General features: G+C 34.6%; 1 protein-coding gene across 3 annotated transcripts; it reads right to left on the bottom strand.

The window, feature by feature from the left end:
* Window positions 1-2422: 2422 nt before the first annotated feature.
* LOC115982071 (coiled-coil domain-containing protein SCD2) lies at window positions 2423-17978 on the bottom strand. 3 transcript variants are annotated; one of them, XM_031104570.1, is made up of 17 exons: window positions 17400-17978; window positions 16677-16855; window positions 15370-15445; window positions 15207-15248; window positions 15040-15102; window positions 14142-14191; window positions 14031-14058; window positions 10996-11070; window positions 10772-10882; window positions 10635-10695; window positions 9977-10081; window positions 9725-9840; window positions 9457-9526; window positions 4332-4373; window positions 3582-3622; window positions 2902-3028; window positions 2423-2820 (listed from the first exon to the last, which is right to left on the bottom strand). In XM_031104570.1, the coding sequence occupies exons 1-17, from the start codon at window positions 17781-17783 to the stop codon at window positions 2702-2704; spliced, it is 1689 nt and encodes a 562-aa protein (XP_030960430.1). In that variant the 5' UTR covers window positions 17784-17978; the 3' UTR covers window positions 2423-2701. The 3 variants fall into 3 exon arrangements, with proteins under 3 accessions (XP_030960430.1, XP_030960427.1, XP_030960428.1); XM_031104567.1 differs by having other exon boundaries at window positions 9965-10081; XM_031104568.1 differs by having other exon boundaries at window positions 2488-2820; window positions 9725-9843.
* Between the last annotated feature and the right edge of the window lie 8687 nt (window positions 17979-26665).

The raw sequence follows: 26665 nt of genomic DNA on the forward strand, positions 1-26665 counted from the left end.
GGGAGAAAGAACCGTATTTGCATGATGTAATCAATGGACTTTCACCATTAGAGAGAGTGCATGTTTGGGACACTTTAAATGGTGAAGAAAGATAACAAAGATTGGAAATTGTAAGATAATAGACAAAACATAAAAGTAATTAATTGAAATTTGGAAGCTGCTAAAAAAGTACCTCTCTCTCTCTCTCTCTCTCTCGGAGTTGATGATGCATGGGGTCAATAGGGGAATGATTTCCAAATGCGCATGTTGGAGAAGAGAGACATTTTAATTCGTGGGTGGCAAGACATTCATATTCATATATTATGTGACACATTTCTTAGTTTTACCAAAATAGACCAACCATTTTGCAGAGACAAAAGGCAAAAGCTACCACAAACACGCCCCCACCCAGCATTTTCATATTCGAATTAAACCCACTCCACCCACAAATACAAATACCACATTGCCTTTTGCCTTTCTGGTGGCCCATCTCAGCTAACTTCCATACGAACCTTCACAACTGGAAACAAATAAAAAGATAAGTATATTTTTGAAAAGATGCACTAAAAAATACATAATCAGATTTCATCATTTCAACGTAATAATGATGGAAAAAAAAGATATAATTAGTGTAAGTTTATCTCTTTAATTTTTTTTTTTTGGGGTGCATCCTTTCACATTAAGTGGAAGAAGAATTAATCTAATCATCTAATGTAAACAAGTGAGTGTATTTGGTTAGTGACATGTAGGACCCCATGCCACTAAACAGAGAAAGTCAGAGAAACTGTTAACTGTTAGATAAGCGGATTAGGTCAAAATAACCTTTAGAATTTGTGTGTCTTTCTCTTCTTTCCCCATGCGCACCTTTTCACCAAAAGAATGCTTTTTTTTTTTCTTTTTTTCTTTGGCTATGCTCTTTGTCCCCGTGTTTATCAACGTGACAGTGTGCCATTATTTTTATATTGAAGTGCACATGCCCATGAGGCACACAAGATTAGAACCAAGCAAACCTTAGCCATATATATATACTTTATGATGGTAAGGTTATGGGTGTAACATTTTTTTTTTAATTTTAGTTTTGAGAGTATATGAACACAAACAAACCCTGCAGCGCGTGCTAAGTGGCATAGAGACTGAGGTAGCCCTGATTGAAAGAGACTTCATAGAGAGATGGACCTTCAAAAGATGAAAGTCTATTCAATAATGATTCCCCGATCTTCTAATGTCCAATTTACAACGTTCCATCGGAGAGGTGACAAAACGAATTTTCAGAAGAAAAAATTATTATTATGCTCTTTTTTTCTCTCTGTCTAAAGCCGTTATATCTGTACAAGATTTATGTGTCTTTATCTGCTTATATCGGCTCTTGGATAAGGGAAAGGGCTCGAGAAAAAGAAAACAAAAAATAGAGGAAAAAACAAAAAAGATTTGTAGACTTAGGTAGTCTCTCAATTAAAAATAAAATTAATCAAGATTTTTTAGCATATTAGGTTGAAACATATCTGGCTAACAAACAAACCAAGGACTTCCTTCCTGAGTTATGACTTACGACCATTGTAATAAATAATAAGAACTTTTAGTTTTAAGTATGCAACCACTTTCTCAAAATGGTCCTTGGTTCTTGGGTCACCTTATTTATTAAATTTTCTTTGAGAAGGCAAGTAGGTAAACTAGTTCCTTTCAAAAAAAAAGTAGGTAACTAGTTCTATATGGTCCTCTTATCCAAAAAAAAAAAAAAAGTTCCATGCGTTCACTGTACACATGTTCTATATGGTCCTCTTATTCACAATGAGCACACCGTACACACGTTCCTCCCCAAAAAAAGGTACAGTGTACACAAACCAGACCTGGCCTACCCCACCAGCCCATACCAGTAACATTGGTGGCCATTCATTATTTTTTTGGAATACAAATTGTGGATATTTCCTGGGTCATTATTGGACCCTATCACGCCAGCCCATATTATGTCTAATTGGACGCAGCCATCAGGCCAGTAAAGGCCGAATTTTTTTAGTTTTGATCATAATTAATCCATCAATAGGCATGATGAGAGTTGGTCGGAGACTGATTATATGATTCATATCCACATTCACAACAGAATGGAGCCCAAATCACGCCCTTGCTTAGCTGCTCTAAAAAGATTTTTATATTGAAAAAAATAGAATACATGAATAAAGGGAAAAGAACTACCATTTCTCTTTGATTTATGGATTGATATTTGCTTTTAAATAATGACACCTAATAATTAATATTTTGTTTTGTTTCTACGATCAATATGAATTTATTAGGACACCAACTCTAAAATGCAATTAACGTAAACGGATATATGAGATTAATATCAATTATCCCATGAATACAGCTTTATCAATTAAGGGCTCCACTGACCTCATGAATATACTAAATCATACGTTCATAAATATATATATATATATATATAAAAATATATAAATAAATAAAAGAATAGACTAAATCATACAGCTAATTACAAAATTTATAGTTTTAAATTATGTACCCCAAATGGGTCAATAGAGATACGTGTAATGAACTTTACATCACAGTAACACAAATGGAAAACCCAGTTGGTTTCCCACATCACACAAACAAAAATTCTCCAAAACTAAAAGAAAATCTAACAAAAATGAATTACAGGAAAATAGAAACAAACAAAAAAGGAGTGCAAACATCTCAAGCCAGTGGTGGTTTGTCAAGCAGTACTCTTCATTTATGCAGCAGCTTTCCGTGAAATCAAATTGGAAGGATCCTGGTCAATTTCTTTCCGAGATGCTTCCCATAGTCGATGCTCAATCCCCAATTTCCTGAGCTCCATCAAACCTTGGTCAACTGAAACAAAACACTTAGATAAGCAATACTTCATAAGCAACAGCTGAACATAAAACTCTAAATTAATGAAGTAGAAATTACCATCAACAGCATCATGTGAAGTTGGCGAGTGCCCACTGCGGCTAATCCAAAACTGAAGACGTTCTTTTGCGATGCTCTCTTCTATACCATGAGCTTTGGCTCTTCTCCAAAAATATGTAAGCCATGCCTGTGCAAGTTGAAAACAGAAAATATCAGATTCAGTGTCTCTAATACATATGATTGATTTGAGATATCTGTCAACTACTAGGCATGAAGATCAACATAGAGAAACCATTTAAATCCTTACACACTGGCTGACTGATCTAAAGTACCATATAAAGGTGGGTAAAAAGCAGAGAAGAATTTAAAGAACAGCAAGAGGAAACCCCAAAGTTGCAAGCAACATAACCTCCTCCAACCTGTTCCACGACTAGCATTATAAAAGGACTGGAAGCTTATCTGAGTGCATCAGTAGGAAATGATGACATTGAGTTGAATTTTTTACTAGAGACTAGGATTCTACCAGCAGTAAACCTAAGGCTAATAAGAAAGCCCAGATAGTTCCTAGTGTTGACCAAAAGACTAGGATAGGAATAGATATGTATATATCATCACACAACAAGAATGGGATACATGATCAAGGAATAACGGGGAAGAAACAAAAAAATTGAGAAAGAACATGGAAGAAAAAAATAATAATAATAATAATAAATAAATAAAAAACAACAACAACAACATACCTCCTTGAAAAGAACATCTTCAGACTCCTCAGCGCTTAGTTCTGCAAGAGAAAATTGATGTCAATATCATGCGCTCATCATAACAAAGAATTCGTAATGATAGAAAGCATCAAAAACTAACAAATTTAAAACAGACTGACAAATCAAATTAGAAGGAAACAGATAGTAAAAGAATAATTTCTTTTAGTAAATCATCTTGACTGAAAATTTCATCTTGATCAATTTGATTTGATAATTATGGTTATATTTTGGTTCTTTAGATGAATTACATTTTAGACCCCATGGGTTAGGGATGGTTTCAAATTAAATCTCTCATATCTTCACAAGTTTCAAATTAAACCCGACTCTTAAAAAACTGTTTCAATTCAAACCATACACCCATTTAGACTAACACTGTTAACAGAATGTTCAAACAAGTGTTTATTACATGTGGACATTATTTCACTCCAAGCAACACACGTCATTTTGTCTAAAAGCATTTCCCATTAACGCCATTATGCAAAATGGATTTATCGTTTGAATTGAAACGTTCTTGAAAGTGCAGGGCTTAATTTGAAACTTCTGAAAGTATGGGGTTTAATTTGAAACCACCTCTAAATTATAGAGTTTGATAATGTAATTTACCCAAAATATTTTGAATAAGTGCTATGTCCACCATCTTAAATTGGTGCGGTGGTAGTTTTTCACAATTCAAGCACATAGTAACAAATTCTGAAGCAAAATACAAAGGAAAACCAAAATATGACTTACCGAATGCCTCCATAAACTTCGGATCACTTGGTGATTTAAGATCTGAAAACATGAGGGGTATATATCAGTAAACTGAGATTTCACTAAGAAAAATGTGGCTCGTGGAATCATGACAAGCTAACTGAAATGAAGAGCGCTTCTAGGGTGCAATGCAATCATCACATACCTCTGAAAATACCAGACGAAAAAATTACAAAAAGACAAAAAATAAGAGCCCCATGCTTTATGGTAAGAAGTTGAACTAATTCATATAGAGAAGGTGAAAGTAGCACTAGCACCAATAAGAAACAAGAAAAGCAAATCATGTGGAGATGGTTCTCCCACATGCAATTCTAACCAGTAACGTACCAACGGAGATAAAGGTTGAAAATGCTGCTCAGATATGCAGGAGATCAGTTACAACATCAGTTGAGGTAGGAAGAAAAGATAACTTGGAATAAGATTTGTTAAAAAAATTAGCATTGATGCATAACATGTTGAACATGATAGAGTATGTGGAAGAGGAAGCATAGAATAGTGAACACAAGAACATGAGGGTTACGTGATTCAGCTTTATTAGGCTATGTCCACAGAGAAAATATATAGTAGACTAAACCCTAGACTTCTAGTACAAGTAGGAGACTTGTCTTGCATACAAAGTAGGTGTGGGCTTGGGCTTATACTATGGGCTAATATGTCTAATATATCTCTAAAGAGATTTAGAAGAAACCATGTCCCCAACAATCAGATAGTGGAACTAGTAAACCATAAAGTCCCAAAAGAGGACAAGCAACCAGAAAAATAATTTAGACCATAACCCTATAATGGTAACCATATTATCCATATTGACTCAACACTGTACACAGCATCATCCTAACTATGTTCTATTGTTTAAAATGGTAACTGAAAAGAACTATAATAATGCACAATAATGTTAGTATGTTTAAGTCATAGGCTATAATGTAAAGCGTTTTTGTACTAGTACCCAGGTATCTGAATAATTTACACATAGCTCCTATATTCTTGTACCATGGACCTATCCAACCTTTATTAACAAATTTTGAACCATCCATGTGCTTTTCAAATCTCAACTCTATTATCAAAAATCATTATTCAATGACTATAAGTCCCAAATAGTTCTCATCTGCACAGGCTGCCAAGACAAGAAAGAGTGAAGACAGGACAAACCAGAACAATTGAATAATAAAATCAAAAGATATGAAAATAAAGGATAAGAACCTAGGAGTCAACACCATGCAAAGATAAACCACTAGGAGCTAGCACCTAGGGTTGGCTGGAGTCAGCACAAGATCAAAAACCAAAAGCAACTTTCATTCGCCAAAATCCTCTCCAAAAGGAGTACAATAGTTTTGCTTAATAGGAAAACTAAGCCCTAATTCTAATTGGGGTAGGAAACCTAATCGTCTTATTACATAATAGCCCTGCTTCCAAATATTAAAATACTGCACATTTGGTACACTGTATTACATGGAAATAGGAATAAGTATTATAAGGAATACATTAAGTCGGAATGTAATAAGTATTATTATTCATTAGTTTGGTGAACATTTAGGAATAGAATTGTGAATATGCATCCACAATTTAGTAAAGTATAAAAAAAAAGTGTAATTAAATCATTTTTAAGTCAAATTTCCTAAAATACACTTATTTTAGGGTGTTCAAAATAGAGCTAATAATTAACAAGGAAATTTTATTTTCTTTCCTTTTGAAGATGTGGCAACTAATGGCTTTTTAGAAAATTTTAAAAAAAAGTTATTACATATGTTGAAGGAATAGATATTCAGTATTTTTGATAAAAAATAGTTATTTCTCATTTTGAAGAATAGCTATTCATAAAGAATAACTATTCATTATAATAAAAACATAACCAAACAACCGAATAGTTATGCCATAGGAATATCTATTACATTACAATGTCTATTATAATCTATCAAACGTGCCCTAATAGACTAATAAACTACTAGGACCTAATAAATAAAAGGCGAAAATACCATTTTGGTCTCTATATTTGATAGCAGTCAATTTCGTCCATGTTATTTTCAACTTACAATCAATTTGGTCCCTACTGTTAAATACTAACGGAAAATGCCTAAATGGCAAACGGTGTGTACTGTTGGCACACTTCGTGCCTACATGGCTTATAAAATAATATTAAAAAATTTCAATCAACATAAAAAACTTGCCGCATCAACATTTATATTAAATTATGATTTTTTAAGGAAAAAAATAATAAATGAAATTAATAAAAAAATCTATAAGAATCACACTTCTTTTCTTTTATTGGCAATGAAACACAATACAAACATTGAAAAAAATCTCAATATAACTATTCAGCGGTGGGTTTATTTTTCAATTGAAATGGTTGGGTTTGATTTTTATTCAAATCCAATCTTCTCTCTCTTGGAAATACAAAAAACCAAACTAAAAGAAAAGAACCCAAAAGCAGGTCCCAAAACTTAAATCGTATTGACCATAAATCAAGTAAATGTGCAGACCAGAAATAGCCAAAAAAATAATAATAATAACTCACTCCTCTGTGCTATATAATCATGAGTACTAAGTTCAACAGAAATTCTCACTGTGACCAGCGATTTGGGCTAGTTAGGGCCGAATTTTTTTATTTTCATTTTCTCACAATTTCTCGGAAACCAAAAGGTGGGTAAGCTTCAACCACCTGTCCCTCTACCTTGCGGCCGCTGCAACCTAACCACTGTAGAGACCAAAACCTCTGTCGTAATGCAGCCCCATTCACCACCGATCAGCCATCGCATGACCCCAACACCCAACAAGAACTGCAGAAGTCGTTGCTATTGAGGAGTCACATCAGGTCGACAGAGATGTGCTGCTGTTGGGGTTGGGAGTCCATGGCCACTGCTAGTACAGTATACTGTTAGGGTTGGTGAAGGCAAAAGAGATCAGTTTCATGTTGGTGATGTTTTGTATTAAGTTTCAACTTTCAATACACAGATTTGGACGTGGTTTTGTTTTTCTAAGTTTTTGTGGTTTTACAACAAGGGTGTATTGTGTTCGGTTACCCAGAAAATGGAAGAAAGAAAATGAATTAGAGAGTGATTGTTTTTGTTTGTGTTTTAAATGAGGAATTAATTTTGTCTTTGTTTTTTTCTAATGTTTATTTTTTAATGCTAATGTAGCAATTCTTTTATGCAAATTTATATTATTTTATAAGCCACATAGGATTGAATTGTGCCTATAGTGCACACCATTTGCCACGTTGGCATTTTTTGTTTGTGAGTTAATGGTAGAGACCAAATTAACTACAAGTTGAAAATAACAGGGACCAAATTGACTACTACAAAAATGTAAAGACCAAATTGACTATGACCCCAAAATGTAGGGAACAAAATAGTGTTTTCGCCAAAATAAAAATAAAACTTGCAAAAAGTAAATACTACTAAATCAATATAAAAATCTCCTTGCGTCTCCCGCATCAAGTGACTTTGTCAACCATGATAGAAGTTGCTGCATTCCAAGCAAAAAATTATGGGCTCAACCCAACAATGAAAATATATGATTATGAACTAGCAGACAAGAAGAAAATTGACAGGAACTCAAATGCCTATAGTACCCAACAAATTTGTCAGTGCCCTCTCCAATCTCCATAATATGGTATATACATAACTGGTGGATTAAAAGTTCAAACTGAAGCAAAAGTACAAAACAAAGATAAGTAAAGTATGATGTGAAATATCAAAACATAGCTGTCATGTACAACTAGATATATTTAAGCTTAACCTTCTAATGCCTACATATATGGAGATGTAGCTAGACATGGCAAAACGGGTCAGAATTTTCTGACCCGACCCAACCCGAAAAATACCCGACCTGAACCCAATTTTTTTGACCCGAAGCAAAAACGGGTTGACCCGTGACCCGACCCGTGTTTTTTGCGGGTCAACCCGACACGACCCGAACCCGAACCATTTTTTAAAAACTTTTTTTTTTTGGTAAAAAAATAGTGAAATTAAGACAATATTGGTTTAATTGTTTATTGTGAGTTTTAAAGAAACAATTGATACATTTACATAACTGCATGCAAATTAATTGAAAAATAAATGGTTGAGCATTCTATAATGAGTAAAGATTTTTAGATATCAAATAGCAAAGTACATGTCAAGATAATCTGGTTACAGTAAAATTAAAAACAGATTTAAAATTGTAGATATGTGTGAGACACATTCACAAGTGTGAAAATAGTAAAGCCAAAGTATCAAATTAGCATAAATTATGAATGCTTAGATCTATTTTTTAACAATTTATGTTCAAAATAAACGGCTTTTCAAAATAAACTATGATATTTCCTAGAGTGTGTGCTGCTTAACAATGATATGATCTTCATAAAAGAGACTAGGTATAAATAAGTAAGCAATCAAACTTTAATGTATATCTCAAATTGAAATAGAGTGTCAACAACAATTGATAAAAGATTATAAAATTAATTTTTAAAATTGTAACTTTCTTATATGTTTTTATTCTTTATCAAATGAGTTATCCAATAAGTCATTTGTAATTTTTTTTTTTTTTTTGGAATGTTGATATTGTATAAAAATAAAACTTGTATACTTGTATCTTTGTGTTGTTTTGTTTTAGATAGCAATGTTAGGATTTGTATAATTTTAAAATTATTGAATAAGTATTAATAAGTTTAACTGAGTTTATTCTTGATATAAGTAGTAAATTCAAAATAATGCATTTTACATCAAGTAATATGTTGCATAACTATCCAAATGGCAAATACATATTGTTTTCTTTATAAAAAAAATAAAAAAATAAAAAATTTCATGTGAAAAATACGGGCCAACCCGACCCAACCCGACCCGACCCACAACCCGATTGACCCGAACCCGTTTTCAACCCGCTTAAAGTGACCCGTTTTTACCCGTGACCCGTTTGACCCATGACCCGATTGACCCGACCCGAACCCGACCCGACCTGCCCGTTTTGCCATGTCTAGATGTAGCCCATTGTCACCCAAAACAGGAAATCAAAGACCATATCAAAGAAAAAAAAAATAAGGACAGACAAAAGTATTGAACAGAGAAATCTACCAAATAGAGCAGGAATCAGAAGGGAATTAAACAAAGCATGTCAGTTATATAAAGCACACCTGAAATAGATAGTCGAGCAGAATTTGGACGGCGCTGTTGGGCCAGTGAGAGCACAATGGCCTCCTCAACCTTGAAAATGGTAAACATTAAATATGTTAGTTTGTATGGCTGCAGTTAAACAAGAAAGCAAAACCAAAGCATGTAGACTCAGCGACTATTCAAGAAGACTAATGCTGACCAGATGTGGTGCTTTAATTGGAGAATTTAAGCAAATAATAAAGAAAAATATAAAAACACAACACTCTGAGCAATTAATTAGAAGAGAACCTTCAAGGAAGCAAGCTCTTTCAACCCCATTTCAACTGAAAGCATACTCTCAATATTTCCTTCTCCCGTTAAATCATAGTCTTGAACTTTGCTCCTGTTCTCAGGATCATCATCACCTGCTAAACAGAATGATACAATCGTAAAAAGATGACATTGCTGCCAGCAAAATGAAAAGAAAAAAAAAAAAAAAAAAAAAAAGGAAAAACATAACAACTGCAAGCTCCAATAAGGATTACTAGCCTTTTTCCCAACCTTCTTCCTTGGCCTTTTGTCCTGCAGAAAGGACAACCTCAAATGGAAGAGGTGCTAAGGATGACCAGTGTTCGTACTTCGACATTGCGATATCTGCACAGATACCTACAGATAAAGAAAGATGTTACGTAAGATAGGGAGTGAGATGTGATGATGAACTGCATAATCATCCACCTGTTCAAACAAAAAAGATAATGAAGTATGCATACATCCGAAAATAAAGGTACTCAAAACCAAGAAAAACTAAAATGAAGATTTTACCTTGAGGGGGGGTGGAGGGGAGAGAGAGATAAAACATCAGCATGGAACACTAGAGAGTGGACTTCCTTTTATTTTTTGATGAATGAGAGTGAACATGTTATGGAAGGCCAAATAATAGGCTTGAATAATTCAGAGTTCACAATAGATCATAGATCATAATAGAAGTGGGGGTAGGGTAAAAGAAAAAACGGCTTCTGGAATTTGTAGAGTCTTTACAAACTTTTATTCAACATTCTAGACTTGCCCACATTACTGTGTGTTGTCTAATTAAGTCATAGAGCAAAGAGTAGACAAGTAACCAGAGAATTCTTTCTCTTCATAATGAATGAAGACAAAGCATTCTCTTCATACCGGAGAATTCTTTCTCTTCATAATGAATGAAGACAATGCATACTACCATATTTTGCAGCTAAGCCCCAGTAACGAGCAAGCCAACACCTTTTCAGCACAACTTCTTCCTGAAACATGGAAAAGCTAGATAATTAATCTCCAAATTACTATTAAGATTCTCCTTACAATGATGCAAGTAAATACCATCTCTTTCTGAGTTAGTATCATTCTTTGAGTCATTGATCGAAGAGCTTTTACGTCAGATTCAGCTCCATGAAGCTGTTGCATGACATCTGCTGCCTCATCTTTTGCATTCTGATTCAGGCAAGAAATAAAACATAAACTGAAATATTTAGCAGTAGGAGCAGCAGAAAACTCCTCAGAAACTTTAAATAAAGTACATAGAAAAGGTGTGCTATCATACTTACCGCAACTTCAGATCGAAGGGAATCAATTTCCTTATCTTCTCCACCCTTAGATCTTTTTACATCTTTAAGTGCAGCCTGTCAAACAAAGAGGGTCTCATCAGAGGGAGTTTTCTTTAAGGGGTAAAACATTTTAACCACTATCTGATGAAATAAGACTCCATTTTGCTCACAGTCCAATACTCCTGAGATAGGAAGTTCTACTGGCACAAGGCCACTGAATAAGTCTAACTTGATACAGCTCAACTCAAGGTAGAAGAGCATTGCTGAAGTAGAAAGTCATACAGTTCTGACATAGGACATTGTACACGGTTATTGGATCAATTTTCTTATTATTTATGTAATTTTCAGAATTTTATTGTGTAGGGTTTTATTTGCTTGTTTTAGTATTTTTGGGAGTATTCTAGTAAAAATGAGCCCTTTATAGTAGGACATCGATCAGGATCTCTATAGGAAAATTCTTGTTTAGAAATTAAGTTTTCTAGAGCCGTTAAATTGAGCTGTAAGTTGTAAACTCATTTATATAAGTTCACTATCAAAAAATTTCAGCCTTTTGTTCTCTATTTTTCTGGTGGATCCTAGATCTCTACCTTGTGTATTCAAGATGTTCAGGGTTTAGTCATGTGCTAACCCTTCCCAAGCCATCACACAGCCTCAAGTGGTATCAGAGCATTGATTAGCCTGATCTGGTGACCAAACCACTAAGTTACTGATAGCTTGTAGACAATGATCAAGGGGTGTAGGCCATCTAGACTACAATGAGAGTTCAGATGACGGCATTAAAATCTGATGAACAAAGTTCTCTAGTTGATCCAAGTATTCATGACAATAGGAATTGTGAAAGTGATAAGAGAAATCATAGCGAAGATTTAGCTTACAGTCAGCCAATTCATTGACGTGTTCCTAGATACAACAAAATTCAATTCTTTGATGAAATAATGTGGGAATCCATCAATTTTTTTTTTTTTTTGGGGGGGGGGGGGGGGGGGGGGGGGGGGGGGGGGGGGGGTGGTGCGGGAGGCTTATTTTGATTATTGGAAGATCCAGGATGAAAAAACAAAGTAAGATTTATGTCTAATAAGTTAAGAAGTGATGCGATCAAATATTGGGCCAATATACAAGTGATAGAGTATGTCAAGGTAAGCATGAAATTTGTTCTTGGAAAAGAATGAAGAAGATTTTAGTTCATTTCTTTTTCTTTCTTTCCCCATGATTATAAAAAAAATATTTATTTTTACTACTTATGATTCTAAGTGTCTAAATTTATACATGGGGGGATTAAACGACATGAGCTCTATCTTTCAAATACCAAAGGAAGACACAATATTGAAGTTTGAAGATTTGATTATGCGAAGACAAATATGATTTTGAAGAATATGAACAAGAGGCACAAGTTGAAGAATCGTGTGGTAAAGAGAATATCTTTCTTCTTTTTTTTCTTTTTTTTTTTTTGATAAGAAAGAGAAGAGAATATCTTTCTTGAAGAATACACAAAGTCAAAGAAGAAAATATGGAGATTTTTTAGAAAAGTAATGAAGATCCTATCATAGAAAAATATTATTAACTCGAGGTTATGGAGAAAATTAAGGAACACCAATTCAAAATCAGTTGAGATGGTAAACCCATGACCCACAAGTCAAACAATCCAATTGATTGTGTGAACAACAAAGTACTATAATATATTGATTTCATTGGGGTAGAAATATTTGATTAGATTGTCAATTCTTATTTGGTGAATCTTGTCAATTGCCAAAAAACCAAGAAAAAAATTTCTTAAGTTGTTTTGCTAATTCAATTTATGGATTGAACTAATCGAAATGTTTTTTTTGATAAATAAAGTAATCAAAGTATTTGTTCTCTTGATATAGAAGATTCCAAATCCCAAATATTAATTGGATAACAAGTTTTTTCTAAGTAGAAGAATCTGACGTAGAACATCACATGCGGTTATTGGAGGAATTTCTTATTGTATGTAAATTTCAGGTTTTTCTAGTGCATGGTTTTATTTGCTTGCTTTTGAGTATTTTATGAGTATTTTAGAAAAATTTGAGTCCCTATATGGTAGGGTAACATATAAGGATCTGTCAAGGAATATATTTAAACGAAAATTAAGTTTTATGAAGCCTTTGAATCAATATTTTGACATTCATTCTAGAGAACATTTCATTTTTTGCTACTAGAACAGAATATTTCACAACCAATATGTACTAGTGTGCCATTTCAATAGTAACGCTATATATGAATTACTTTATAATAAGTTCATAGTTCATGCCATCTCATTAACCAACATAAATTCATAAAAGTTATAGCATTTAAAAAGAAAAGGAAAGCTTAAGAACTACAATATTTCAATTTCACCAAAACTATATTACAAAAGCTTTAGAAATAAAGAGTGGGTATATGTTTTTGAGCTAGGCACCGAACCTTAAGATATTAGGAGGTGGAAGAGCTTATGAAATACCAAGTTTCCAAATGGGACCTATGATTCCGTGAGCTTGTGAGCTATGAGAAAAGATAAATTGGGAGTTGGGCCAAGGAAGCCGATTGTATGAGAGTCTGAGAGAGCGAGAGAATGAATTGGGGATCGGGAAAGTTGATTCAAATTATCAGATAAGGGGAGGAGGGGATTTAACTAAAGTGGTGCATTTTTCTTAAAATATTACAAGAAAACCCCAAACCAATTTCTCCAGAATGTATGTTTTGCTGAAATGTCGAAATTTTGCTGAAATGGCCCGTACAGGCCAGAATTTTGCCCAGAAAAGGAATTTATGGTCATTCTGATTGGAGAAGAGTGGATATCAAAACTTTGCTTTAAATTGGCTCCTACATCGTAAAACGAATTTAATAAGTTCACTATCAATAATTATTTCAATCTTTTGGTCTCTATTTTTCTGGTGGATCCCAAATCTCTACCTTGTGGGTTCAAGGTGTTCCAGGATTTAGTCATGTAGTAACCCTTCCCACGCTATCATGCCAAGTTACTAACATTTATGGTTTACATACTCAAAATAAAGTACATTTCAAGTTTCCCTAATTACCTCTCTTTGACGCAGTGCAGCTTCCTTTCTGCAGATTAATAATATAGTATGTTACAATCACATTAAGAAGAAAAGAAGAGCACACATGAAGGTTGTTAGAATGAAATCCACCTGCTCAGGAGTTTAGCTTCCAAAGAGACACCTTCTCCAAGAGAAGCAACCTGCAAATTTGGAATCAAGCAACAAGGCTTACAAATTGAATTTGCAATACGTTCGAAAATGTAAAAAAGAGTTGCTATTAAATTACGAATCTCCAAACCCTTAAATCTCTTTTTCTTTCTTTTTAAAAAAAGGTCCAAATCATCCAATGATCTTAAGATGGTAAACTGCACTTTGCAAGGCCACTGAGCATGCAGGCAAACTCATATATCTGTACCAATAATCTACCAGTTAATCCCTTTAGAAAATTCACCAATTTCTTCTTTTTCTTTAAAAATATCATTAAAAAGTGTAAATTGAATTAAGATTACAAAATGTTTATTGCATTCTAGGAATGAACCACCGTCATTGGGTTCCATCAAATTGTTTATTGCATTAAAAGTAAATAATAGCTCCTAATGAAGTTAGCTATCAATGGTCATAGAATTTAAGAGAGAAAAAAGAGCTTAAACCTAACATTCTGGGTAAGGTATGAATGGATGGAAAACCTCATTGGATGAATTGTGAGAGTCAACTCCAGGTCCAGCACATAATGCAGAGCTTAATTGACACCTCAAATGCTACCACCATTCTCAATTAACATATTAAATGGCCTCTAAAGGTATAAAATTGCAAAAATTTAACTGTAATATGATAGAAACTCGATAAGCTTATGCATTACATGATGAAATTTTGCCAAGCTCTTCTTATGTTATTATACAAAATTTTGTCAAGCTCTTCAATTACAACATGTTGGAATGCAGAGTAGGGAATCCTCCAACCATGTAACAGCACCCATAAAAGAGAGTCTGCATATTGGGAAGTATACCCTCTGACGTTATGCTGTACAGCATGAAAACAAAGCAATTACCTGTTTCTCAAGCTCCTTAACTCTGGCCTCTGCTTCCTTGTGTCTCTCTTCCTCAAGTCTGAGCTGTACATCAAATTCCATGATATAGTTAACTACTGCCAGGTGAAATAAAATGTATAAATAATGAATTTACTTTGTTGGGAAAGGCCAAGAAGAAAATATTGCACCTTCTCAAGCATACTCTCATTCTCTTCTTGTAGTATATCAAGCTGTGAGGCGAATAGTTGTTAATTTCAAGAAAACTATGCACCTAAATAAAATACTCACAACACATACTTAGTTTTATGCATAACAAGCACACATGAAACTAAATTGATGTGGTTAACATACTTCATCACGAAGTGTAGAAGCATCACGTTGATCTCCTGAATCTTTTGGTTTAAAATTTCCTGCATCTGATGTGAATCTGTAATTCAAGAAATTAACCATCTTCCACTTATCACAAATCTATATATCTGCATATATATATATAAAGCATAGACTTCAACAAAAATAGTCTAATGTTATGCCATGTGGCACATTCCTTAAAATTCTCTTCAATTAGCCTGCCACCTCACCACACTTTGCATTTATGTCAAAGTATTAATTATCTTGGAGCACTAATTTATAATTTATAAAACTGGAAACATTTAACTTTTCGTTGACCTCGTGGTATTTTGACACACAACACAAGCTTTAGAGGTCCCACAATTTTACTTGTCGTTATTCTAATATATATTAATTAATTAATTAATTTAAAATTCTATTCTATATTTAAACCCTCCATTAGAATCCTGCCAATTGATATTTTCTTTAAATTGTAGAATAGATGGTTCCATTCACAAACACAATCATAATAAATACCTATTAATAATTAGCATAATTATCAAACTTTATACTTCAAATAATAATTTTTACAATAATAATAGATACCTATTAATAATTACCATAATTATCAAATTTTATATATAGACTAATAAATGCCTATTAATAATTATCTTAATCATCAAATTTCATATTTAGAAAAAAAAATAAAAGAGAGAAAAATCTTATTATGTTAGACATTCCCATGCATTGCACAAGTTACCGACTAGTTATAAGAAACTTAATGAACAGTTAAAGAATCTAAAACCTACATTAATGCCAGCTAGTATGTACTTTTTTTTCTTTTTGAAGAACCACAAAAACCGAATGTACTTAAATACAAATATGCCTGGATATCTCAAATAAAGCCACTAATGCTAGATGTCAGGGGGATAAATAAAGTTTTCAGCACAGGTATGAGGAGATATATTACATGCAAAGCTAAAACTGGCTTCACAAACCAGCCAATAGCTTCTTAAAGTTGTAGGTACTTTCAAAAAATAAATATATCTAATTTATTACATTCTGCTTATATTTTTAATGGCACTTTACCTTTAACACCCTCCATTTTTCAATTACACAAAATAATTATCATGATGATTTGACATATATGAATCATCAATATAGCAAAACAGGTTTTTGGGTCATTAAGAATAGCATTATTAGAGAGTCCAAAGTTATCCAATCATCCTAAACATTTTATATATTCATAATTTTCAAAGGCAAGACAATATATTTTCTTTTCTTTTTCCCTTTTCTTGGGTATTTGAGTACAATGACGTAAAATCGCCCACCTTTTATTGCTTTGCACAATTGCAGGAGGCTGATCTAGTGGAGGAAGAGAAACAGCGGTCCTCAATGGTGCTTTATTTGGCGGTAACAATGGTGCTGCTGTACAAGCCGAAATTGCCAATGGCCTTCCAGTGGACGTTGAGTGGACCGACGGAGTTTCCTCTACATAGTTCCGAGCCAACTAATTAAAATATGAGAAAAAAAAAATCCAATTAGCTCTCTACTATATAGCCCAATCCAATCCTCCCCCAAAGAGTTATGCTAGAGATATTACAAATTTTAGCGCATATAATTTTTACAACCTATTGTGTCACCAATCACACAAAAGTAATTCAAATATTAAAATGGCACCAATCACATTTTTTCATGTTTTTTGCTTCCCAAATATCATTCTCATTGATAGCACACATTCTTTCCATAAATAGCCATAATTAACCCTAACTAATGAGCTCAATAAATTATAAACGCTAAAGCTTAATCGGTTTACTTCAATTTATTAACTAATCAATCAAACAAATCTTCTTCGTTTCCACTGAACACGCTTCTCATTTGCTCAAACATTAGGATAAATTATAATAAAGGAAAACACTATCTGAAAGTAAATTCAAGCTCAATGAAGTAAAAAAGAAGTTTCCATAAAACAGAGCACACAACGCAATGCACTACCAAATCTGAAATCTACAGCCCGAACAGAGGTAAATGTAGAATGTAGAGGTGGAAATTACCGACGGTGAAGCGGATCTATTGGTTCTTACGGTTGGAATGGCCGGCTTGGCGGTGGTTGATGAGGTGAGGTTGCGAGTGTGAGAGAGAGAAATAGAAGGAGGAGGAGCACTGTAACGGAACCCTAGGCCAGAGTCGTCGTCTTCGTCGTCGTCGTCGTCGGCGGTCTGCGAGGCCATGACCTGAGCGAGGCGCTGAGCGGCGGCTTTGGCGGCGAAGTTCTGAGTGCGCTTGACGGTGGAGAAGGCGGTGGCGGAGGCGGATCGAACGTGAGTCGCACGCGACGGAGACATCCCCGGCGAGGCAAGATTGGTGGCGGGGGAAGTGGAAGACTCGCTGCTCCATTGGCGGATGTATAGCGGACTGTCGGTTCGTCTACGCTCCATAACAGTCACTGTATATATACAATCAGAGAGAGAGAGAGAGAGAGAGAGTTGAAGATAGAAATGGGGAGTGTTTAGATCCTCGTGTAAATGTTAGTGCAGGAAAGTGAAGTAGTCACTAGTGAGAGAGGAATTGAGTCTTTGTTTGCTCTGACCTCTGTCTAAATGAGGGAGATAGGCAGATAGTAGCGGATATTTTTGGGCGGAGTCGACATTGTATTTGTAATTATTGTACGTGTAATCCAATTGTATTTGTAATTATTGTACGTGTAATCCACTAAATTAGCTTCTGTTTAGTTTCTCTCTCCACATTCCTCCCACCTCTTAATTTGTTTATCCGATTTAAAAAATCAAACTTTTTAAATAAATATTCTCTATTGTCTTACTTGTTTTATAAAAATACATAAATTTATGAAACTACCTATAAATAAATTTATTAATTTTTTTTTAAAAGAAAGTTATTCTTAGTGAGACAATTAAAAAGATGTCTTAATTAAATTGATTTTTTAAATATTTATTATTTTTCTTTTTAAATTATTTTAAAAATAAAATAGAAATATAATAAAAATATTAGTAAATTAATGACTTTCATTTTAAAAAATAGAACGATATTTTGGTACGGATTTATTACTCATTACACTAGTGCAGACTGTGCAGTGGTGCTATGGTAAAAAAAAAGGCAAAAATGTGTTGCTGTGATAGAGGTGATACTGTTATCGGTGAATGCTTTGTAATATTTTGATTAATTATAATAAGTGATACTAATAACCCATAATCCGCGTGATAAATGCTCCTAATAATTATGGCTTCTAAAGTGCACTGATTTGGTTTCATATGAATTATGGTGTTCGAGCATTGCATTTAAGTTCAAACTTATCATCATCTACGGTATTAAAGTTAGGAGAGTTTTAGTTACGCCTCTCCATCTCATCTTCAATAAATGTTAGAGTGACATTTTGGACAAGTATTTTGATGGTGTTAGATGCGGGCTAAAAGGGTGAAAAAGTAAGAATGTTTAAAACTTTTTCTTTTTTGTTGTAAAATAAAAGTAAGAGCAAAACTATGGTTTTTATAAACCAGATCAATCAAAGAACCGAAAATGAATGGTTGTTGATGGTTAAATCGGTGACGTCATAAATAAATAATTAATAATTTTAAAATTATAAAAAAAAGTAATAAGATATATAATAAATTTATAATTGGTAATATTTAGTATAAAAATATATTTCAAAATTTTAAAAAAATAATTCACAACACATAATAGCAAAGTTATACTCAAGTTCATTTATTATTTAATTTATATATTAATTATTATTGTACATTATCACTTATATATATATATATTTTTTTTTTTTTTGATAAGAATCACTTATATAGTCATATAATATATTATCATTTAAATAATATATAATTGTTTGGTTATTTAAATTATATAGGTAATGTTGTATATTAAAAAAATTAAGCATTTATTAGATTTAAATTATATTTATGCCAATATTTGTGTTGTATTTGTATCACCATATGGCTTCTTCTTCTTCTTTTTTTCCCCCCAGCAAAAGAGAACATGCCTATTAATTATGAATGGTAAATAATTTTTTTTTTTTTTTTGCTAAACTGAATGGTAAGTAATAGTGGCTCTAGGAGTTTACCAAAAAAAAATAGTAACGTTAGAGCACTAGCATGGGGGGTGTAAGCACCCCCAGTTGCTATTTAAAACCCAAAATAGCAAAAACCCACTTCATCTGGTTTTATATAATTAAAAAAATTTGCAACCTATGAATAGTAAGATTGCATATATACAACCTTACTATTCATAGGTTGTAAGGAAAAAGATAGTGGGAGAAAAGAGAAAGAAGACTACTTTTTTTTTATTAGGTGGTTTATATTATTTTATAGGGTTGTATGTAAAAATAAAAACTAGAATGTAGAGTGAGTTGTAAAATGAGTTGATAAAATAGATAAAGTAATGTTTGTATCCCCGGATGCTATGCTAGTGCTCTTACTCTAGAAAAGTAGTACTATGGGTCTATTTGGATATCACTTATTTTGTTGAAAACTGAAAATATTGTAGTAAAATAATTTTTAAATGTGTGAATAGTATTGTAAGATCCAATTTTAAAGTTTTTTTTTTAATAAAGTACTTGTGGGTCCCGTGAACAAGAGAAATTATAAGATCCACATGGTGGACAAGTGATATGGTTTACCATTCCACTAAAAAACTTCCACCTATTTAAAATTGTTAGTTATAAAAAAATTTTAAACAGAAATTAATTACTGACTCAACAATTTTAAATAAGTAGTAGTTTTTTAGTGGAATGGTAGACAAGTGACGTGGTTCACCAGAGGAATCTATAATTTCTCCCATGAATAATACACAGAACCCACTGGAAAAGAAAAAAAAAAAACGCTTTTCTCTTCCTGCACGGGACCCACAATGCACGTTCTCATAAAAAAATATAAAAAGGCCAAAGGGCAGATGCTGGCTTTTATTAGCTGTATCCAAACGAGTACTACATTAAATGAAGAAAGAGAAAGTTAGAATAATTGGAACGGAAAGAGACGAAAAAATAAAAAAAAAAAAATAAAACATTTTTCTTAATCTTAGCACTCAAAAGTCAAGTAGTCAACACTCCCCTTTAAATCCCCCACCACGCCACCTACTTACTTCTTTCTTTTTATCTGTCTTTTTCTTTGGAAATTTGATTGAAGGAGTGAAAAAGTAGAAAGATATAAAATTATGGAAGGGTGAAAAAGTGAGAAGATAGAAAAAATTTTAATTTCTCTTATTTTTGTTTGGATGGGAGTGAAAAAGTGGAGGGATGGAAAAAATGTGTATAAATTTACTCATATATCCTTGTTAAAAAATGATGCCCTATTAAAACAAAAACAAAAAAGTGACAAAAAAAATCACCCGAATTTATTAGGAAAAAAAATCATATATAAAAAAAAAACAAAAATAAAAACAAAAAATCACAAAAGAAAACAGAAGAGGAAAAAAAAAAGTTGTATTATTCATAGGTTGTAAAAAAAGAAGATAGTGGGAAGAAAGAGAAAGACAAAAATACTCTTTATTATTTTATTGGATAGTTTATATTATTTTATTGGGTTATATATAAAAATAAAAATTAGGATGTAGAGTGAGTTGTAAAATAAGTTAGCAAAATAAATAAAGTAATATTTGAGAATGTAAAATAAGTTTTTTTTGGCATTACCGGATGCTATACTAGTACCCTTACTCTAGAAAAGTAGTGCTGCATTGAATGGAGAAAGAGAAAGTTAAAACAATTGGAACGAAAAATAAAATAAAAACTAAAATAAAAAATAAAAAACATTTCACTTAATCTTAGCACTCAAAAGTCAAGTAGTCAATACTACCCATTAAATCCTCCACCACCCACCACCCACCACGTCACCTACCCACTTCTTTATTTTTATCTCTGTTTTTGTCCTTGGGTTTTGATTGGAGGAGTAGAAAAGTAGAAAAATAGAAAATTGTGAGATGATGGAAAAGTGAGAGGATAGAAAAAATTTTAATTTCTCTCATTTCTATTTGGCTGGGAGTGAAAAAGCAGAGATATAGAAAAAATGTGTATAAATTTACTCATATACTCTTATTAAAAAATGATGCCCTATTAAAAAAAAGTGAAAAAAAAAATCATCCGAATTTATTAGGAAATAAAAATCATATATAGAAAAAAAAATCACGTCTAAACAAAAAAACAAAAACAAAAAATCACAAAAGAAAGCAAAAGAGAAAAAAAAAAGTAATAGGCAAGTTCCAAACCAGAAGAAAAAGAAGAAGAAGAAGGAATAGGCAAAGTACAAAGTCTACAAACCAGACCCCAAAAAAAAAAAAAAAAAACAAACAAACAATAGATTGGACAAGCCCATGTGCAAGTGCACATAGGCATTTTTGTCATTTATCTATTAAATTTCTCCCACTCGGTTTTCTCTCAATTTTAGAGAGAAAACATTTTGGTGTGCCTTGGGAGAAAACACCCAAGCCCCACCAATTTTTTTCCCTCCCCTCCCCCCAACCAAACACCCACCAAAAAAGTTTTCATTCTCATATTCTCTATAAAGTTTTCCATCCACCTTATTTCACTTTCAAACAAACACACCCTTAGTGACCCAGCACCCAGCCCCCTCATTTTTTAAGCTTTCCATTTCTCCTTTTAAATATTTCGAATCAACTTCTTCTCCATCTCTCTAACTCTCTCTCTCCCTGAAAATTTCAAGAATCAGTGTGTTTGGCTCCAAATTAAAAAGCCAATTTATTTTACTATTCAGCTTATTTTTGCTACTATTCATAAGCTCCACTGCACTTTTTGGTACTATTCATGGGTCTCACTATACTATTTCAGTTAACTTTTACTTTTATTTACAATACTTTCAACAAAAAGTTTTCAATTTTAATAAAATAAACGGATCTTAAATAGACCCTGAGTGATTTGAAAAAGGCTAAGTAAGGTAATCCATCTAAAAAATATTTACCTCACTCTCTAATATTTACCCCTCTCTCTCTCTCTCTCTCTCTACAAACGTATGTGGTTTTTATTTTTTTACATATTTTATTTTTATTTATTTTCAATAGAAAATATATGTGTAACGACCAGATTTGATATCCCAGCCCAAGGTATGAATGGACTTAGGCCCAAAAAGCCCAAAATAATAAATTTGTAGGGAATGGGTTAGAAAACTGGGTTTTAGTTATCTAAACAAGAAGTTAGGTAGGTTTGATGACAAAAGAATGAAATTACACAAGTGTAAACTGAAGAAAAAACGTCCTCGGCAAAGTCCGAGGACACTGGTTCTTATATAAAGTTCTTAGGTAATGTTACAAGTCTGATTCTAGATTGCTACAGTATTTCTTTCCTAATTTTTCCGATCCCTTCCTCATAGGAGGTCTCTTACATTATATAGCTCCCTCTGGACCATCTTAATCCTACACTTGTTGATCATTTGATCCTTTACTTGAGTACCTGTCCCATCAGACACCCTCTTTGGCTTTCTGTGAGTTTTGATTGCCAAGGCAGCACTGTTCAAGGATCTTTTCCACATAAATGCGGCCAGAAGAGTAGTTGTATAGCATTTAATGCGGTGGTAACAGTTTTACCTTAAATATTTTTTGAGTTCCCATCACCCTGGTATGTTTATGATGCACGTCCCTGTTGCTGGAGTTTCCTAGAAGGTCACCTTAATTATCAGGATACATACTGGAGTTGTTCCCAATTTATTCGACCTCGGACCACCTTTCATTCATTCCCTACTTATGAGGCTTTAGACTGGAATTACCCATAGCTATTTATTCCTCATTGGACCATTTGTGTCCTCAAACCAGGCCTAAGGTCCAATATACACTTTAGGCCCTTAACCCTACAATAGCCCCTCAAAACTCAATTTTTTTCCCTCTCATCCGAGGAGAAAAATGGGGTTTTGATTTTTGAAGGGTTAATACCAACTGATTCCTTGGTTCACACGTGCAGGAGTGCCGTTTTATGCGCCTCATAATTGTTACTGACGTTTCGAAACCCGCGAAGCTTCATTAATTGCTTCAGGCGGCGTCCTATCCCCCCCATCGAACGGTGACACGCAAATCCAACGATTGATATTTTTCTAGGAATTTTGAGCGGGATTACTCTCATTCATTCCCACACTCTATATAAAGCCTTGAGGAAAATCATTTTCCCTTTACTTTACGAATCTTCAAGTTCTCCAGAGATCTCAAGCACTCCAACTCTCAAAGCTCCCTACACTCCTAAATCTCCCTAATTCATTTCCTTAAGAAAATTTCCAAGAGACTTTTCTAAAGGTTCAAGGTTAAATACACTCACTTTTGTAAGCATCTCTCTCTTTAAACTTTCTTTTTCTCCTCGGCCAACCTCCTCGGCCTTCTTCCTTTTTAGAAAACTTCCTTCGTGTCATCTACGTTTGCTTAGATGGGTAGATTCAAGCACTTAGTGGACCCTCCGGCCAGTATGGAGGGTTTTAGGGCCAAATACCATATCTCACAAGGAGTGATTTTAGAATATTGTCCCTCGGACTGAATACTTACAGACAGAGAAGAGGGTGAAGTTGTCATTCCAATGATCGCCTTTATAGAGGGAGGAATGACACTTCCTATGGGTAGGATAACCAGAGACTACTTGCTCAATCACAGGTTGTGTTCCCATCAGTGCGCTCCCAACCTGTTTAGAGTCATAGGGAGTGTAGATGCCTTGAACGATTAGATGAACCTAGGGCTCACATGGCACGACATCATTCACATGTACGAATATCATTTCCTTGCCAGTGAGGGATATTACCTCAAGTCTCAGTCTGACATTGTTAGATTGATATCCTACCTTTCTAAGTCCAACAAGGGCTTGAAGGATGATTATCTAGTCGTCTCCGGAGAGTGGCACGACGGTCTTCATTACCCAGTTCGGGCAAGAAAACTAGGTGGGGTACCTTAGGATTAGGTCCCTAGTAAGGATTTTAGTTTTCTTATATATACATTTTTTTTTAACTCTGCCTTAACATCTCGCCTTCTCAGATGATAGTTTTTATTTTTCTAACCACAATTTCCTCCTCGGATGTTTTTGTAGATAAAAACCACGTCGCTCCGAGACTTAGTCACGTCAACGTATTGGGTCTTAACAAATTGCTGAGGTCCGAGATATTCATAAGCGAAGACAGACAATTACGGGTCGCCCATTTAATTTTGAACTACAAGCCACTGTCTCGCATATTCCAGGACATTGGCCAGGCAATAAGGGCTGGTGACCCCAGGCTAGCATGCATAGACGTCTCTAAGCTGAGGTTCTTGTCTAGGAGAGACCTTTTGCCTGTTGAGCTGCCCATTCAACGCGCCTCTCGGGAAGTAGCTGCTCCGAGAGAGGAGATAGCCTCTACACCCCTATCCCTCAAGGCCGAGATCGACTAATTCTGTCTTGAGGAGGAAAGTGAAGTGCCAGAAAAGCTGGTAGAGCTTTCAGACTCTAAGGCCAATTTGGATAGGTTTTCTACTGCTCATTCTCCGAGGTTGATAGTTACTCGAGTTGATACCAACTTGGAGGAAGAAGAAGGTATGGACTTGAAGCAAAGGTCCAGCTTAAAGGGTCTGTCGGCCAACTAGAATAAGGGGTCAACTTCAAAAGAAGTCTCCAAAACCCAAGTTCCTCCTAATCTTCCCCCTCCTCCTCCCCCTGTGACCGCAGAAGGACTGCTCCCTTGTCCTGATTTAAAAAAGAAGAAAAAGGCACAGGAAGGGGAGGAAGGGGAGATTATTCCTCTGAAAGGGGCGAAACAGCCCAAGAATGTTAAGGACAAACGGGCTCCCTCCGTGGAGAGCAAGGAGGAGACTGGTACTGAAGCGCGCCTAGGGTCGCACATATGGGCCCTTCGGCTAGAGGTGGGGGGTACTCCCATTCCTTGGTATGCCACTATTTGGGAGTCCCAAAGGGGGTACGCCACCCTCCTCACAGAGGCCTTAGAGCAGCCTCTTCTCCTACCTAGAGACATGGAGGGTCTTAGGCGTACAAGGTAACATAACCTTTTCATGTCCCTGAAGAGGGACTTAGCCATGGTAAGTCAGTCAATACCCTTCTAAGTTCAACGCTAGGATTCATACTTATTTATATATACATATTTGACCACTTTGCTATTATTATGCAAATCACCTAACAAGTTTTTGTAGTTGAGGAATGGGTCAGGAATGCTCACGATGAAGTTAATGTTAAGGCCCACTCCCGAGCTAATGCTGAAAAGGTTCTTGGAGCCCTTAAGGAGGAGCACAAAGAGCTGACCAACAAGCTGAAAGAGGCAGACAAGGAGCACCTGAGTGCCTTGGCCACTTAGAAACAATTCGTTATAGATCTCAAGGCCGAGTTGCAGAAGGTAAAAGATGTAGCTAAAGAGGCAACTCGGGTGGCCAAAGAAACTACTGCAGTTGTGGAGATAGCATTCTACGAACGTGGGGTGGAGGATATAGAAAATAGGTTGGCTGAGGAGGTGGCTGGAGTGTGTAGGGAGTGCTGCGTTGAGACCTGGATAGAGGCGCTCAATAGTGCAGGGGTCCCTGCTGACTCCGAGCTGAGGAAAGCTGAGAAAATATTTTTTCCTGAGCATATCCAAGAAATTCCAGCGGACCTCCCTCCCACTGCTCTACCCCTTCCTCCTCCTGAGTAGGTCCCAAGTATCCAGGACTACTCTTGATGCTGGGGCCTTCACAAGGGCAGATAAGGGTAAGGAGACCCTGCCCTCAGCCAAAGACACTCCGTCTGAGGACGCCCTTACAATTAAGGATGTTGTCTCCCAAGTTAAAGAAGCTGAATCTAAGTCCGAGACTAGGAGTGCTGAGCTTAAGGCATCTGACTCCAATGAGGGCTTTCAATTAGCAAAGAAGTAGTTGTAGGATTTTTTTTTTCTTTTTTTTATCTTCATGTTATTTCCTTCTTGTTGTGGCCTTTGCCATTATTTGTTATGTACTTTCCTTTTAATCAATTAATTGACCTTTTTTTGTTACTCTAAGTGTTTTCACTTTATACCTTTTTTAACTTATTACTATTGCATGCAGTCTTGAATTGCGGCCACTTTATCCCTGATAAAAACAAGTAACAACACAAAACACTGCTAATAGTTTAAGTAATTTGATCAAGTACTATGAATAAAGAGGTTTACCACATATTTGTGCTGAGAGCTGAACTCTTTGCTATGAAGGCAGAATTTAATGTGGATGAGCAATATATCTTGCCCAGGATAAAAAAGGGGGAATACATCCTCCATTATGTTTAACACTTAGGCAAGTAACAAAGGATTTTAACTTATTCAAAGTTACCAATCCGAGCAGTTGGTTGTAACCCTGGATCAGTCTTGACATTTTAATGAAAAATAAAACATCACAG

Source organism: Quercus lobata, chromosome 3, assembly GCF_001633185.2.
Source record: "Quercus lobata isolate SW786 chromosome 3, ValleyOak3.0 Primary Assembly, whole genome shotgun sequence".
NCBI lineage: Eukaryota > Viridiplantae > Streptophyta > Magnoliopsida > Fagales > Fagaceae > Quercus > Quercus lobata.